The sequence below is a fragment of the Ylistrum balloti genome, unplaced genomic scaffold, assembly GCF_031769215.1.
Source record: "Ylistrum balloti isolate Yb309-2 unplaced genomic scaffold, AGI_CSIRO_Ybal_v1 Utg369846, whole genome shotgun sequence".
In the NCBI taxonomy this organism is placed as follows: domain Eukaryota; kingdom Metazoa; phylum Mollusca; class Bivalvia; order Pectinida; family Pectinidae; genus Ylistrum; species Ylistrum balloti.
Window position 1 is genome coordinate 77,418 of NW_026782001.1, and position 15,645 is coordinate 93,062.

At 36.1% G+C, this 15,645-nt stretch overlaps 2 protein-coding genes across 2 annotated transcripts; one reads left to right on the forward strand and one right to left on the reverse strand.

The window, feature by feature from the left end:
* On the forward strand, nucleotides 1–7,016 carry LOC132545398 (tetraspanin-9-like). The gene is made up of 8 exons (XM_060209087.1): nucleotides 1–83; nucleotides 1,756–1,821; nucleotides 2,604–2,795; nucleotides 4,158–4,232; nucleotides 5,190–5,273; nucleotides 5,625–5,759; nucleotides 5,930–6,013; nucleotides 6,332–7,016. The coding sequence occupies exons 2-8, from the start codon at nucleotides 1,762–1,764 to the stop codon at nucleotides 6,401–6,403; spliced, it is 702 nt and encodes a 233-aa protein (XP_060065070.1). The 5' UTR covers nucleotides 1–83; nucleotides 1,756–1,761; the 3' UTR covers nucleotides 6,404–7,016.
* An 870-nt stretch (nucleotides 7,017–7,886) lies between these two features.
* LOC132545397 (uncharacterized) lies at nucleotides 7,887–14,996 on the reverse strand. Its single transcript, XM_060209086.1, has 6 exons — nucleotides 14,878–14,996; nucleotides 14,196–14,308; nucleotides 13,679–13,758; nucleotides 10,357–10,702; nucleotides 9,720–9,796; nucleotides 7,887–8,628 (listed from the first exon to the last, which is right to left on the reverse strand). Exons 2-6 carry the CDS (start codon nucleotides 14,294–14,296, stop codon nucleotides 8,387–8,389), a joined length of 846 nt encoding a protein of 281 aa, XP_060065069.1. The 5' UTR covers nucleotides 14,297–14,308; nucleotides 14,878–14,996; the 3' UTR covers nucleotides 7,887–8,386.
* Nucleotides 14,997–15,645: the final 649 nt, after the last annotated feature.

Genomic DNA, 15,645 nt, shown 5'->3' on the forward strand with positions numbered 1-15,645 from the left:
ATGCTGTTCCATGGTTAACTGAAACCCGTTTCGTTTTGACACTTTTTCGGATTTCGTAGTGACGTCTAAGTAACTTATATACAGTAAGTATGTCTTTATGAAAATATTTCGAAAATCTCAGATTGATCTACGTTTTGTTACTAGGGTGTGCCTAATACAATCCTATACATTTCCATGTGGTCGTTTTCAGATTTTAAAAAAATAGTGATCATCCAAAAACTATCAGTAGGGACATGATTTGAAAAGATGCGTGATTTTGATATTAATTCTTACTAATTTTGTTGGCATATGAACAACAGAGGCTGTACTGACCTATTTTTAGGGGGGGGGGGTGTAGATAGACCGAATTCCTGTTTCTAAAATGATCATTTAAGATCAGTATTCACATTTATTATACTGTTATTGATATTAACATTTTTATTGACATATATATGGGGGCTAATGGTACACACAAACATCAAAACACCCCCAATCAAATGTTCATAGTTTCACATGTTTTTTTGGTGTGGTTTTAAGCTGCATTCCTCATACCCAGCTTCCCAGACCGAGGGAAAGTCTAGTTACCTCTAATGCAAACCTAACCATAAAATTTTGTACAATTAAAATTGGCTTCACTTGTTTCAATTCAAAGTGTTTGTCCAATAACATGATTGCAACCAAAGTACTGACTCCCTGTCACCACAAGGAGAGTAATATAAGTAATAACTCCTTGCCATTGGACAGAGAGGCACTAACTCTCTGTCACCACAAGGAGTACCATAGAGGCACTAACTCTCTGTCACCTCAAGGAGTACCATAGAGGTGCTAACTTCCTGTCACCACAGGTAGTACCATAGAGGCACTATCTCACTGATACCACAAGATGATTCATAGAGGCACTAACACCCTGTCACCACAAGGAGATTCGTAGAGGCACTAACTCCCTGTCACCACAAGGAGATTCGTAGAGGCAAGGAGATTTCATAGAAGTGCTAACTCCCTGTCACCACTGGTAGTGTCACAGAGGCACTATCTCACTGTTATCACAAGGAGATTCGTAGAGGCACTAACTCCCTGTCACCACAAGGAGATTCATAGAGGCACTAACTCCCTGTCACCACAAGGAGATTCGGAGAGACACTAACTCCCTGTTACCACAAGGAGATTCGTAAAGGCACTAACTCCCTGTCACCACAAGGAGATTTGTAGCGGCACTAACTCCCTGTCACCACAAGGAGATTTGTAGAGGCACTAACTCCCTGTCACCACAAGGAGATTCGTAAAGGCACTAACTCCCTGTCACCACAAGGAGATTTCATAGAGGTGCTAACTCCCTGTCACCACTGGTAGTGTCACGGAGGCACTATCTCACTGTTACCACAAGGAGATTCATAGAGGTACTATCTCTATGTCAGGGTCTTTGAGGTACTACAGTATCTCCCTGTTGCCGCAAGGAGATTCATAAAGTTACCAACTCCCTTTCACCATCAGCTGGGTTATAGAAGAACTTACTCCTTGTCATCAGTAGATAATCCATAAAGATACTTACTTTTCACTAATTTTAATTGTTTTATATTATGAAGTCAATTTCATTTCAATTTTATATGGTTTCATAATTTATTTGATATAAGAATGAGAGAAATATTAATTCAGCTTGTAAAATAATGACAATCAGAAATTACTTTTGTTTTGGTTTTGTATTATTGAGCCGTCAGTAGAATTCATCACATGAGAGGTAAACGCGTACTATAGCAGTTGTGGTTTCTTTTTTATCAGGTCAAGATGGCAGGTGGAAACAAAGCAGCACGCGTTGTGTTTTTGATATGTGATTTCATTTTCCTGGTAAGTACATTGTTTTGAAACCTATTCCATATCCAATTTGCTACATGATAAAACTACATATCCCATCCCAGCTATCTTTCCCTAATCCATGTAAGATTAATAGAATCTTTCACTCCCTTTGGGGTGAGACAGGGGGATCTCAACCCGAGGGGGGGATTATTATGTTGTCAAACACGAGGATTGTAAAATACGAAATAGAATGTTTGTAAACATAAACTTGTAGACAATATATGAATATAGTGTCGAGGCCGTCTCAACTGCGTCATGCTTAATTGTGATATCCCGCACAAATATAATTCCCATTAACGGTACAGTACAACACAAAAGGCATAATATTAATGATAAAAAACAATTTTAATGTGACAGTATGGATGAGATGACTTAAATATATACACAAAATCAACACATATTATTAAATTGTTATTTTACAATGACGTCATTTACATGTCAAGTTCCACTTCCGGGTCAAGATAGTGACGTCACATTATTGTTGAGAACGCGCAAGGAGCGTGTGTAGCTTGTTTTAACCCTAGGGTGATATAGAAAAATCACACAACGTTAAAAACTGTGGATATCCCTGTCCGGGGTAAGATAAACAGTTATCTCATCCCTCGCAACCATAGGATCGCCCTGTAAAATTTCTGAGAAATTCATTTATTACATATCTATATAGTATTGACTCTGTAGACCTTGATTGTAACATGCCTACAGAGTCCATTGCAAGCTGACTGAAGTTAACATTTACACTGAATAATATAAACTATTTCAATTTTTGATTACAGTTAATGGGAATAGGCATATTCATAGCTGGAATATACCTGAAGGTCTCTCGGGCTGACTTCACAGAGGTGCTAGACAGCAGGGAGTTTAACTTTGCCACAGCACTGATGGTGTCCGCTGGAATTATTGTGGTTGTTGTTGCCATTATTGGTTTGATTGGGGAGCGCCTCCAGAATCAATGTGTACTTGGAGTCGTAAGTGTCTTCATCTTCTAATTGTGTCGAGTTTAAAGTTGGTAGGTTATTAATTGTTACTTGTAGTTTTCCCAAAACAGACAGTTGTGTTTTTATTTTTTGTTGCCTTTCTAGTCATGGTATGATGTCTATCCACCTGGTATCATTTTTTTCAGTAAAACAACTTGCATCATAACTGAAAGGTCCAGGGTCATGATGATAAGTCAGTAGCATGCTGGGATAAATTAACATCGACTTCTTTTCATGTCACAGGGGTCAAATGTGTTAAAATGTTTAAACAACTTCTTCTCATAAACAAAGAAGCCTTTAGTCATAATAGACCATTAGCATGCTCGAATGAAGGTATACAAACTTTGTTCAAATGAATTACCTTGATCTACTTTCAAGGTCGCAGGGGTCAAATGTGTTAAAACATTTTAACAAATCATCTCAGAAGAAATGAGGCCTAGAGTCATATTAGATCATTAGAATGCAAGAATGATGGTTTACAAAGTTTGTTAAAATGAATGACCTTGATCTATTTTCAAGGTCACAGGGGTCAGATGTGTTAAACATTTTAACAACTTCATCTCAGAAGAAAAGAAGCCCAGAGTCATATTAGACTATTAGCATTCAAGAATGAAGGTTTACAAAGTTTGTTCAAATGAATGACCTTGATCTACATTCAAGTTCGCAATGGTCAGATGTATTTAAGTCTTATCAACAAATTCTTATCAGTAACCAATAGCCCAAGGTCATGATGTTAGGTCAGTGTCCTAGAAGCATCCTAGAATAAAGGCTTCAAAATATGTTTAATTGAATTATTTTTACTGATACAAAAGGCAACAGATGTCAAATATATCAACTTCTTTAAGGCTTTCTTGAATAAACAATAAATCAATTGTTCTTTTGTTTCACCTACAACATGCTTTAAAGATGTAGAATTGATTTTGGGATAAACATGATAATTACCATAATGAACTTGTTCCAGTGATGTCTTCTCTTCATATACTGCAGAGAAGGTTAGAAATACAGGCCGATTAAGAAAAGAAATCCAATATTTATTTCAAGAACTGTTTCTCTGAATGGGAGTAAATATTTGTCATGGTTTAAGTTTGGCCCCTTTTTCTCTTTTATCAATAGAGTGAAATTAAAAGGTGGGTAAACATTTTAGTACAGATTTAAGACTTGGGGGTGGGGGGGGGGGAGGGGAATAGTTGTCTCTAAGGGCAGAAAAAAACCCTTGGACAAATATTTCTCTGTTTAAAATATTGATGATAGGAATTGTAAAACAAAATACAGACGATTCCTTCTAATTTCTGTGTTTGTTTTTAACCATTTCTTGGTTAATTCTCTTTTTTGCATGGATGTTTTTTATTTCAGTACCTGATTTGTGTTATACTGATCTTCTGTATGGAACTTGCAGCTGGGATTACTGGAGCCATCTACAGAAATAAGGTAGGTACCTCAATAGTCATTTAGTTTGGTGTTTTTGTATGTCTCAAGCTCCTGTCAAACAATGTTGTGTCCGAAGTAGCATCGGATGTTTTCAATTGTCAATAATTTAGTGTGGAATTATCAATGTCACCGGGGTCGTTATAGACAACACACACTGAGGTTCTTGTTTTCAGTTTGTTTATTTCATAAATAAGGATGAAACCTACAAAGGTAAAACAAAGAACATCACAGTGCCAAAACGGACCATACAACAACTGGCACACCAAATCGATTCATGCACCAACGTTCAAGCACACACATATCACTTACCAGGCCTCCCACCGCAGTCGCTATATAAGTTCCCTTTGCAGGGGTATACAATGGTAAACACACAAGTATAGCAGTTCTCGCTAGCATGGTCAGAGCTCGAGTGACGGGTTGTTTAGGGACCGGGGCGGTATTAGGGGGTAAGTGGCGGGAAAGCCTGTGACACGCATGCAGGGTGCAGTGGTCAGTGCGTTGGTGATGAGTAGTTGTCAGTGTCATAGGTTACGTCGTATATATTTACTAAACATACACATGTACACAGGACATCACTTGACATGATTACATTATTACAACACCGGTACATCAGTACGATGTAGATTCTGTAAAACATATGGGTTACATCAAGTTTGTAACAAGGGTATCAGAGGTAACATTTTGTCAGTCACGTAATATCTTCCTCTCTGTAGAGAAAAGTTTTAGTTAGATGGGACTTCCATAATGAATTATGGTTGATTGAAAAATAATGAAACTATAGTTTTAAGACCTGTGTAAAATTTAAGATTGCTTCAATGGCGACCATCTTGAAAATCTTATGTTTTCTTCTTGTGAATAGAAAATTGTGTCAAAACTGCACTGTCTGCACCAGTTTTGTCCGGAACTCATGTTTTTTTTAGCTCATAACCCTAGAGTTTTAACTTATTATGTTTACAGATAGAAGATGCCCTGAGAAGTGACATGTTGTCAGGACTACAGAACTCAGACAAACGTAATGCTTGGGATGAAGTCCAGGAAAGGGTAATTATTGAACAACTTAAAAAAATACAAATAATGCTAGGAAAGCAATTCATGAGTAAATTGATAACTTAAAAAATTTATACCAAGTACTTGTGGTGAAGGATGGGTGAGGTAAGGTGTTATACTGTTTCATATATCAGCAATATACTGACAAATGCCAGTGCTGGACCAAACATTTTCCACCAAACCTATGATGTGGAAAATTAAAAGTCTTGGTGAAAACACAAAAATTCAAAGATGTACATCGTAATTAAATAATTTATTTCCTACATGTACACTTTATTTCATGAGGGTATGGAAGCATTTTTCGACATAAATATGAATACATTTGACTTTTGGCAACCTTTTTAGTATGAATGCTGTGGCGTACATAATGCAACAGACTGGAACAACGTGTTCGACCCCAGAAACCCGACCTGGATTCCAGACTCGTGCTGTGGCTATGAAAACTGTGGAACAACAGGAAGTCAAGTAGCTTGGACTATTGTAAGTACATTAGAGCTAACATCCACATAATCTTATTGCTTCAGCAAACTGTTGCATTTTAGAGGCTATTGGCTGTTTAATCATGATGTGATGTAAAAACAATGTTTTCTGGGTTTTGGTCGAACTGATATTAAACCAGTCAAGAATGATTACCTCATTATCTATTTCAGGGTTGTTTTGACGATGCAAAAGAATGGCTGGAAATGAACTACTTGACTATTGTTCTTGTAGCTATTATTGAAGCTGTTCTTCAGGTATGCATGTCATTTTATTAAACAACTTTCCAATTTGAGGAAAAGTTGTACATGGTATTAATTTTATAAGTCTTCACTCAATGAATTAATTGAAATATATTTGATTTTTTAAAACTTATTAAATTATTATATGTTATTATCTGTAATTAAAATATTCTGGAGCTCCTTAGGTTATATCTTTGTTAAATCAGCATTGTAATTTTCTTTATATACAAAATATTGTATTTAGTAAGAAATTAAAATGAAAAATATTGTTGCATTGATGTTTAATTGACATTTTACTTTTATTCTTAATATTTTTTTTCTTATTTTTTGTAGGTATTACTTATCATAATGCCCATTGTGCTGATATACTTTATAAGACGAGAGAAAAAATACCGATACATGTGATGAACTGACTTGTCACCATGGTTACACAATGTTGAGAATTGATTAGCTGTGTGTGGTCACAAGTGTATGGCTGATGTAGGCTGTATGTGGTCATGATTATGAAACTGATGTTGAGTTAAATTTAAATTTGGAGAACATTTAAATGAAGTGTTTATGCAAATTGTTTTAGGAAACTAAACAAAACGTAAACACGTTTCTTGCCGTTCATTTCTGAACTGTTCCAATGGATATACCATCATCTAAAGCGATGATAACGGCCCAAAAGACATTGGTTGACTACGAACAATCAGGAAGGGTTCTTTATCTAGGATGAAATATTGTTTACATATATTTACTGTCACAAAAATCCAGCACATACATGTAACTGCATTCCAGTAGTTTGGAAACTGGATTAAATCCAAGTGTCTCGCGTTCCTGCAGCAGCAATTACTGTTTATATCCTAATTAGCCACCAATGTATCCTTACAAATTATCTTTTGTTCTATCAGACGTGTAGATGCTTTATTATGATTGGAAGGCTATATGTAATCTTAATTCAAAACAATATGTTTTTTTAAACTTGAGAAGGCAAACCTACTGTTGTATTATTAAAATGTCTCACAATTTGCAATAATCTAGAACAGAGACCTATATGTGTTATATATAAGTCTCTGTCTAGAGGAATCTTGTAACATAGTTTTACTATGTTACATGTAAATTTTGAACTGGTTACTTGTTAACTTTAAAAAATACTTATTTCAGACACATTAAGGTTAAAAGTGTTATCACTTCGTAGATATCTACAGGATGAAGTATTGGTTTTATGTGATAGAGGTGCAAACTAATGACATATTTTGAGATCTTTTTATTATTCCTGTGAATTTATAAATATATAAATAGATATTATATATATGTGCATATCTTGTATATTTTGAAAACAAATAAAATTATAAACCTGTAATATTAATTTTGTCTTAATTTCACCCTATAGTGTTATATTTTATTACATATCTAGCCACTCTATTATGTAGGAAGCCCGAGACCTTTATATCACTGATCTAAATATAGATTCATTCAGGATCAATTGCCCAGAGTTTTTATCATTGCAGTCTAGATCCTTGTTGATCTTTAACAATTTCGACCAGACTTGTTAGAAGTGTGATGAATTATTCCTGGTCCTGAAGATATTTAAGTACTGCCATTTTAAGACACGTCGTGTTAAAACTAAGTGGTAAGTCCTTGTCGATAAGTTTGACTAAGTTTAACTGTTTCCTGTGTCAAACTTTTTCATCAGTTATTATATATTTCAAAGACCTGTCTTCATTTACATCAAAAGTGCGCTATTTAAGCACTATTTAATGTATCTCGGTAAGGCCTCGCTGTCTCATACATTCATATTTAACATCCAAGTAAGATAGACATCACAATGAGTACAGTATATATTGTAGATCACGTAACAGCACGCATCACATCGCCTATCAACATCATTAAAAAAAACGTTCAAGAGAGATATTTATACAAGTATGTTAATTTACAGAAATGATGGGATTTACAGAAACAAAAATTCACGGGTGATATAATTTATAGGAATGTTTACAGTCCTTGACTGAATATTGATGTATTTGAGGTAGTTGTTCACATAACTTACTTTCCGCTTTTCCAGTCAGTATACTTTATGTATGAAGATCGACTGACTTACAACCGTTTTCTCTCAAACTGCTTCTCTCCGAACCTCAACAGCAGTAACAACTATGTTCATCAACTTCAGAATTGTTCTTCTCATTCTGTGCGGGATGAACAGTGGAAACGCTCTGTTTTTTAATGCTGTTTAAATAGACACGTAACGAACTATTCCACAGGCACAAAACAAACAGCTGCTTAGAGCAGTTTTCCTATTTTTTACTGACGTTTCCACTCTGAAAATTTGTACTGATAAACAGCGCATTTCGGTAGATGTATTTTTATCTAATCTCACGGAGCAACAAATATGTTTTGTACAAGGATTCATCGTTGGCTTTGGACCGTAAGGTTTGCGTAAATAGGTCGTGTCGTTGGAGTATCATAATCTGATTGTCCTATATTGGAGTTGCTGTACATGTGTAAAGACTCATACGAGACCTTATCTCGTTTTTCAGGTACTTGTTCATAGGCATGTTGGGGTTCCATAGTATTTCCGTAGAGATGAAGACTGTCATATGCTTCAGGAGGAGAGGTGGAGACGTTCTGTTCAAAATCCTGATACGATTCTGAAAATAAATCAAACGACAAACAGAATTATTTCGTTGTTTTTCTCTAAAAAGGAACTTGGCAACCTCCATCTTTTGATCTTTACTTGATGTTTTTATCTTTCCATTACTGTCCACTTTTTTCAGCTCTTTCCGTGTTATTATATCGACTAGTGAATGAATATTGCAGTGACATTGTAATACATTATTTTTGAATGACCCGTCCAGTACTTTCTACAAACAGTGATGACCATATACAGAATGAAATCCATGACGGACCCTCCTTGTCAATATTTTCCATCAGTTGCCATTTTGTTTTTTCTTAATCTGTCCCATCTAGTTCTCTAGAAATAACGACAACAATCTTTAGGTGTCAATCCAATATGACAGATTTTTAGGGAAATGTACACATCAACCTCTCAGGATATAACGTTATCAAACATTAACGAAGTCCAAGCTACGCCCCGTTTTTAAATTAACATATAGGTATTAAGGAAAAGGGAACACGCAAATGAAGTTTCAGAATGAACCATACGTGCTTATAGCGAAACAACAAACGTGAGAACCGTTTAAGGACGGACGGATGGACGGACGAACAGCCACCATCATCAGAGGATGAAGAGACATATACATGTTCTAAAGCTTTGCCACATTTACAGCGTATACATAGTGAATGTCCCCTTTTTTCAAGGCGCTGCATTTTTTTTGGTACTGTGCATGTACATACTTTTCTATATCATATCTTTTATATTTTCGTGATGATTCTGTACTAATTAATTTGAACAGATAGGCACACAACAGTTTTTTGCGAATTTTGTGTCGTTTTTTGACACCTAGCAATTAAGAATGGACTGTTGCTTGTCAGACATATCATCGTTGCTGGTAATGTGTACAACCACCCCCTACCCCTCCACTTCCTTGAATGAAGTGTTTTCCCAATGTCGCATAATTTGGGATGTGAAAAAAAACGCTATCTACAAAAACCTAAACAAACATGATAAAAGTATTTTAATAAAGCGGTTTTCTCGGTTTAGTTTGTTTGAATTAATTGAAAAAACGAACCTCTATAATAATACTCTGTAGGTTAAAATGTGAAATTAATAAATATTCACCATTATCCTGTGAAGTTGCACCTTCTGCTGCGGGTTTGACATATACACGGCCATTACTTGTCAAGTTCTTTGTATCACTGAAAATTAAATGCATCTATAACTTAAAATCAAAGTTTATTATTATTTTTTACTAAAATCACTTCATAACGTAATCTTTTTTTCTGCAAACAGTCAAAAAGGCGAGTTATGTCCAAATTTGATATTCGAATATGCTTGAATGCTGATTCGTCTTCATTCATCACAGAATTCTTCGTGCTATACAAGACTTCACAAACGATGTACAATGACAAATCAGCTGTATGTCTTTTTTATTGGTCTGGCGACATGTCAATAATTTGGTTTTTATTATTTTTGATTAGAGTTATGTTGCAATCATTGTTACCTCAAAAAATTGTTTCAACAGTTCTATCTTATATACAAACTTTATAGAGATACGATCAAACTATTTTTAAAATTCATATACAATAAAGACAAACATGATAACTAGTGGTTTTCACAGTAATTAATAAGTAGAAGGTTTTGTCCATCGATTTTGTTGTCAGGGTACCTGTGTTATCGATCTTTATTCCATCTTCGAAAGTGATATCCATTACAGTACTTATCTAATGGAATTATGTTACCATGGTTATATACTCACTCTAAGGGATTCTTCTTTCGTTTGTATCTGACCCTGAGTAGCAATACCGCCATGACAACAGCAGCCAGCACCACCAGAGGTATCCCTATAGACAGTCCGGTGGAGGCAGGGTTGTCTTGCTCGTCTCCCTCTTCTGCGTTCCCGACGTTTGTCTCTTCTCCGGATCCCTCGGTGACGTCCTCTGCTTGTGTAGTGGTTGGTGCAACAGTGGTGGTAGTGGGCGTGGTTGTTACAAGTGGCTCGGTTGTAGTGATGGTGTTAGTGGTTATTTCAGTTCGTACGACTGTTGTAATCTGTCTTTTAGTAGTGGTGACTGTAATTGGGGCATCTGTAACGTAGACATTGTCTGAAATAAACGTTTTAGATTTAAATCGTTTGTATTGAGAAAAAATCTCGTCGATTGTAAACGTTAGAAATGCACACGAGATGAGTCAAATCCGCTTGACAGGAATTCCTAACTACATTTTCATCTTCATTTTTTATGTAAGCACTAATTCCTAAGTGCAGTTCATATATATATACTCTCAACAGGTCGTCCCTAGTGTATGTGAGGCGTGTGCATGTTTTGTGTGACTTTCCGAAAGACTGTTGTATCTTCGTGTAAACTTTAAATGTTATGAGTGTGGTGTCTTGCTGGACATCACATCTGGTCACAATATACTGACAGATGATAAACCAGTTGCCATACTCTTATAATGCTGATTGTTAAACAGAGAGTTGTTACCAGCATTTTGTAGACTCTGGTGTGTCTCGGCCAGGGGACAGAACCCAAAACCTTCCTCGCAGGGGGAAACGCCCAAATAAAGGTAAAAAGTGAGGCGGTGTCATGGGAAACAGTAGGAAGAACAAGCGTAATTTAGAAAGAAAAGATCCCAAATGTAGTCGCCTCTTAGGAATCATGCAATTGGAGAGAGCAGGTACAATTATTAAGACCTGTCTCCAGGACAATTATACTGAACATGTCAAGATGATGATACATTTATTTATCACACGACGTCCTTAATATTATGTAGAAAGTTTGCATATTACATCTACGTAATCATAAGCTAATGTGGGTCAGGGACAATGAAATGACGTTACACGATCACAGGTTAAAAATTGACACCCACAGATTCCGATATTGACAAAGGGACTTGGTGCGATCTCTCAACCCACGGTATTATAATGACACGTTAATACCGGGGGTCGGGAATACGTCATTGTACATAGTGACATAACGCTGGAGACTACGCATGTTTAGTAATATAACATTATAAATAAGTTTGAGGATTATACACACATATTTGAGTATACTATACCATGAATATATACTTCTGGTATACATATATTTATATAAGTATGACTTATACAACAAGCTGTTTCTCTTAGTAAGACAAGTACTCCTACAGACAATGACAAACGGACACGGTGGCTGTCTGAATCATTCTCCAATACAAAGGTCAAAGTGTGTGTACAACATGCCTATATACACATATAACCTGAATTTCTGAAGAGATTAGCCTTTTTACATACTGGACTCGCCAACTTTTAGTAAAGATGAGTGGATCAATGTCCAGGAAATGAACACATTATTATTTCATTATCGTATCCTTAATTTTGTTGCCTCGAAATTGAGACGGAATTCTTAAATATAATGGACGCTCAATAACAGAACAAGGTTTTGACATAGATGGATTTTTCCAATAAAAGCTTTTGATATAACGGGATCGGAAGTTTTGGACTTTAGAATATATAAATAAAACGAAATTCGCCATCTACTTCAGTATAAAAGTTACACTTCATCATATCTCTCAAATTCTACAGTCAAAGAATGGGTGGGTGTGAAGTCAGGAAGTTATGACCTGTTTAAAAATATCGGTAACATTGATGTTACAATTATGATAAGTTGTGATAATATGGCTACATCTGACCTTGTTTAGATTCCCATGCTTGTAACGGTTGACTTTATATATTAACACACATGTTAAATGTTTCAACATTACAGTTTTTTCAAAGCTCACCCAAACTTATATGTACACATGTATGTATGCACTGTGACAGATAGGTCACACACATACAACGTTACAGGAAATAGTTGTATAAAAGAAACGCAAGGAAAAGATAAATTAAACTGAGGCATGAAACTGTTTCGTCCTTGTAGGAGTCTTCATTGATACCAGGGCTTAAATAATATAGCGACTGGCTGACGAAAAAAAGTTGGCCGAAATTAAGCCGAAATATGTATGGAGAAGAACACATACCCCATTATCTAAACGATATAATTTATTCATTCTTTTTTAATTTTCAATTCTAGATGTATTCAGAATAAGACTGTGTCACTATTCATCAGAATTAAAACAGAACATACGTGGCAACTTAATTGCAATTATCATGATGACCTTCCCAGCTTGGATTGAAGATGTAGACGTTTACATAGATATAAATTATTTCTCGTTTTACATACAGTCATCATGAATTCCATTCTTACCTTTGACACACCGTGTTATCCCTCGATTCTTACCTTTGACACACCGTGCTATCCCTCGATTCTTACCTTTGACACACCGTGCTATCCCTCGATTCTTAACTTTGACACACCGTGCTATCCCTCGATCTTACCTTTGACACACATTGCTATCCCTCGATCCTTACCTTTGACACACCGTGCTATCCCTCGATCCTTACCTTTGACACACCGTGCTATCCCTCGATTCTTACCTTTGACACACCGTGCTATCCCTCGATTCTTACCTTTGACACACCGTGTTATCCCTCGATTCTTACCTTTGACACACCGTGCTATCCCTCGATTCTTACATTTGACACACCGTGCTATCCCTCGATTCTTACCTTTGACACACCGTGCTATACCTCGATTCTTACCTTTGACACACCGTGCTATCCCTCGATCCTTACCTTTGACACCGTGCTATCCCTCGATTCTTACCTTTGACACACCGTGCTATCCCTTGATTCTTACCGTTGACACACCGTGCTATCCCTTGATTCTTACCTTTGACACACCGTGCTATCCCTCGATTCTTACCTTTGACACACCGTGCTATCCCTCGATTCTTACCTTTGACACACCGTGCTATCCCTCGATTCTTACCTTTGACACACCGTGCTATCCCTCGATTCTTACCTTTGACACACCGTGCTATCCCTCGATTCTTACCTTTGACACACCGTGCTATCCCTCGATTCTTACCTTTGACACACCGTGCTATCCCTCGATTCTTACCTTTGACACACCGTGCTATCCCTCGATTCTTACCTTTGACACACCGTACTATCCCTCGATTCTTACCTTTGACACACCGTGCTATACCTCGATTCTTACCTTTGACACACCGTGCTATCCCTCGTAGTGAATCAGGAATACAGCATGCCACCCTTATATTGTTTATCACTAAAGTTTGTCTGTAAATAGTAACAAAATCAGTCCTTGTAGTTCATGTTGAATACCGCATTACACGTAATCGTATTGTTTCATATTAAAATACATATAAAAATTAATAAATACTGCGACCAATGGAAAATATTACATAGAATAAATTATATCGGTGAATGAAAAAGCCAGATATGTTTCATTACATTAAAGTACACTTTGATATAATATTCTGAAGATCCATATCGGATGTCTTCTTTATTTGGTGTTCGAGTTTTTAACTTACTCCAATGACATCGAGATCAACGAATTTTTTTTTGTATTGAGACTTTCAACTGTACTCTTTCCTATTTCCTCTATTTTGAAACTAGAACCTGACATCACACAGACAAAAGCGATAATTTACCTTTCCTTGAAAACATCAAAATTGGCTATTAACTAGAAGGTTTAGAATAAGACCAATGCTTACCTGGTAGTGCCCTCGGTACAATTAATGCGCCTCTGCGCCTCTGTCAAGTATGAGAAATGTACTAGCAACAGCATAACGAAGGAAGGCTTCAGATAATCCATGGCTTCTGCAATCTGATTGAAGTAAAGTATATAAGAATTTCCTAATTATTATGACGCTTACTTAATATGGAGTAAGAATTGGGTTTTATACTGAAAACAGAAGACTTACGGTCAAATTTCAAATAAGTATGTGATACATGTTAATGAATTTAGGGTTATGGTTCCCTAGATAAAAAATATCTACATTTCAATAGAAAACTGCATATTTCTGAATTTAGCAAAATATTTAAGCGACTTTCTGTTTCTCTCAATTGGTTCCTATATATTGTAGGTTATCAGAGGCGACTAACGTGGTGTCCCATGTTGAATCGGCACCATTTTCTACAATGATGTATCTGCTGCAATTTTCACAAAACCTGATAACCTTTTTTATAGTTTTTTCCCTGCTAACTACTATTTTTTGACAATGCGTCCATTTACACCGTACAAAACACCCAGGCAGTGTCGATGACGTAAAACTATTCACAAAACACAAACAACAACAACAAAGATATGTGGGCATAGTCGCTAATACTCAATCATATAGAATGTAATATTTAGCTACAACTCTCCAAGTAAACTTAAATAACTACTATAATTACCTGAGTGTGAAAAATGTGTTATATGCTCAGATGGTTCTGGTCATGTCGGGTAACGATTTAGAAATCCACAAATCGGTATAGGTGACGTCCAGCAATGAGACTTGGAGACAAACGAGAATGAATCAGCTTACGATGAGTACAACCTGGGAACGACGAACGTCGGCTTGAGTCGATACATGACATTACAGGAAGTAAGTAGGAAAACCGTACTCACGGAACTCCATATGGATGGTGAGTGCCAGTCAGTCGTATCTGAACTTCCGGTATACTTAAGTAAGTAAATAATCACATTAGCAATCAATCAGACATGAAGCAATCTCAGTGGACAGGTCATTTTATGTAAAATGTTTGCAAGCCAACTACAAATGAATTTACAGGAGAATTTAAACAACAACAGGGACATATAATATACGGGTAAGAGAGAGACTTTCTATATCTCTTTGTAAATATACACCAAATAAATACGAGTTAATTAGCCTTGATGTTTCCATATGCCATTTATCTAAATGTACATAGATAATCAATTCAAAACAGGAGTAGACAGCTGAAGAATTTTCAAACTGAGCATGTTAACGTGAACTACTTATTGCTCGTATCAATTTTCACGAGTGCCAGAAGTGCCTTTCCGGCCATAGTTCACCTTGTCAGTATATTAAAACGCTTGAAATGATAATGACATGCATGGAATAGATATATATTTACACAACAGTTGTAATAATTAATTGATGTTTTGGAGTTGAATTATAATCAAATATTGTGGTTAAAAAA

Excerpts from the sequence above, each read along its gene's own strand:
- LOC132545397 (XM_060209086.1), bottom strand. The coding sequence starts at position 14,296 with ATGGATTATCTGAAGCCTTCCTTCGTTATGCTGTTGCTAGTACATTTC. Across the intron at positions 10,703-13,678 it reads GATAGCACGGTGTGTCAAAG|ACAATGTCTACGTTACAGAT; the intron begins GTAAGAATCGAG and ends CGTTTATTTCAG. Across the intron at positions 8,629-9,719 it reads TGCAACTTCACAGGATAATG|AATCGTATCAGGATTTTGAA; the intron begins GTGAATATTTAT and ends ATTTATTTTCAG.
- LOC132545398 (XM_060209087.1), top strand. The coding sequence starts at position 1,762 with ATGGCAGGTGGAAACAAAGCAGCACGCGTTGTGTTTTTGATATGTGAT. Across the intron at positions 4,233-5,189 it reads GAGCCATCTACAGAAATAAG|ATAGAAGATGCCCTGAGAAG; the intron begins GTAGGTACCTCA and ends TTATGTTTACAG. Across the intron at positions 6,014-6,331 it reads TTATTGAAGCTGTTCTTCAG|GTATTACTTATCATAATGCC; the intron begins GTATGCATGTCA and ends TATTTTTTGTAG.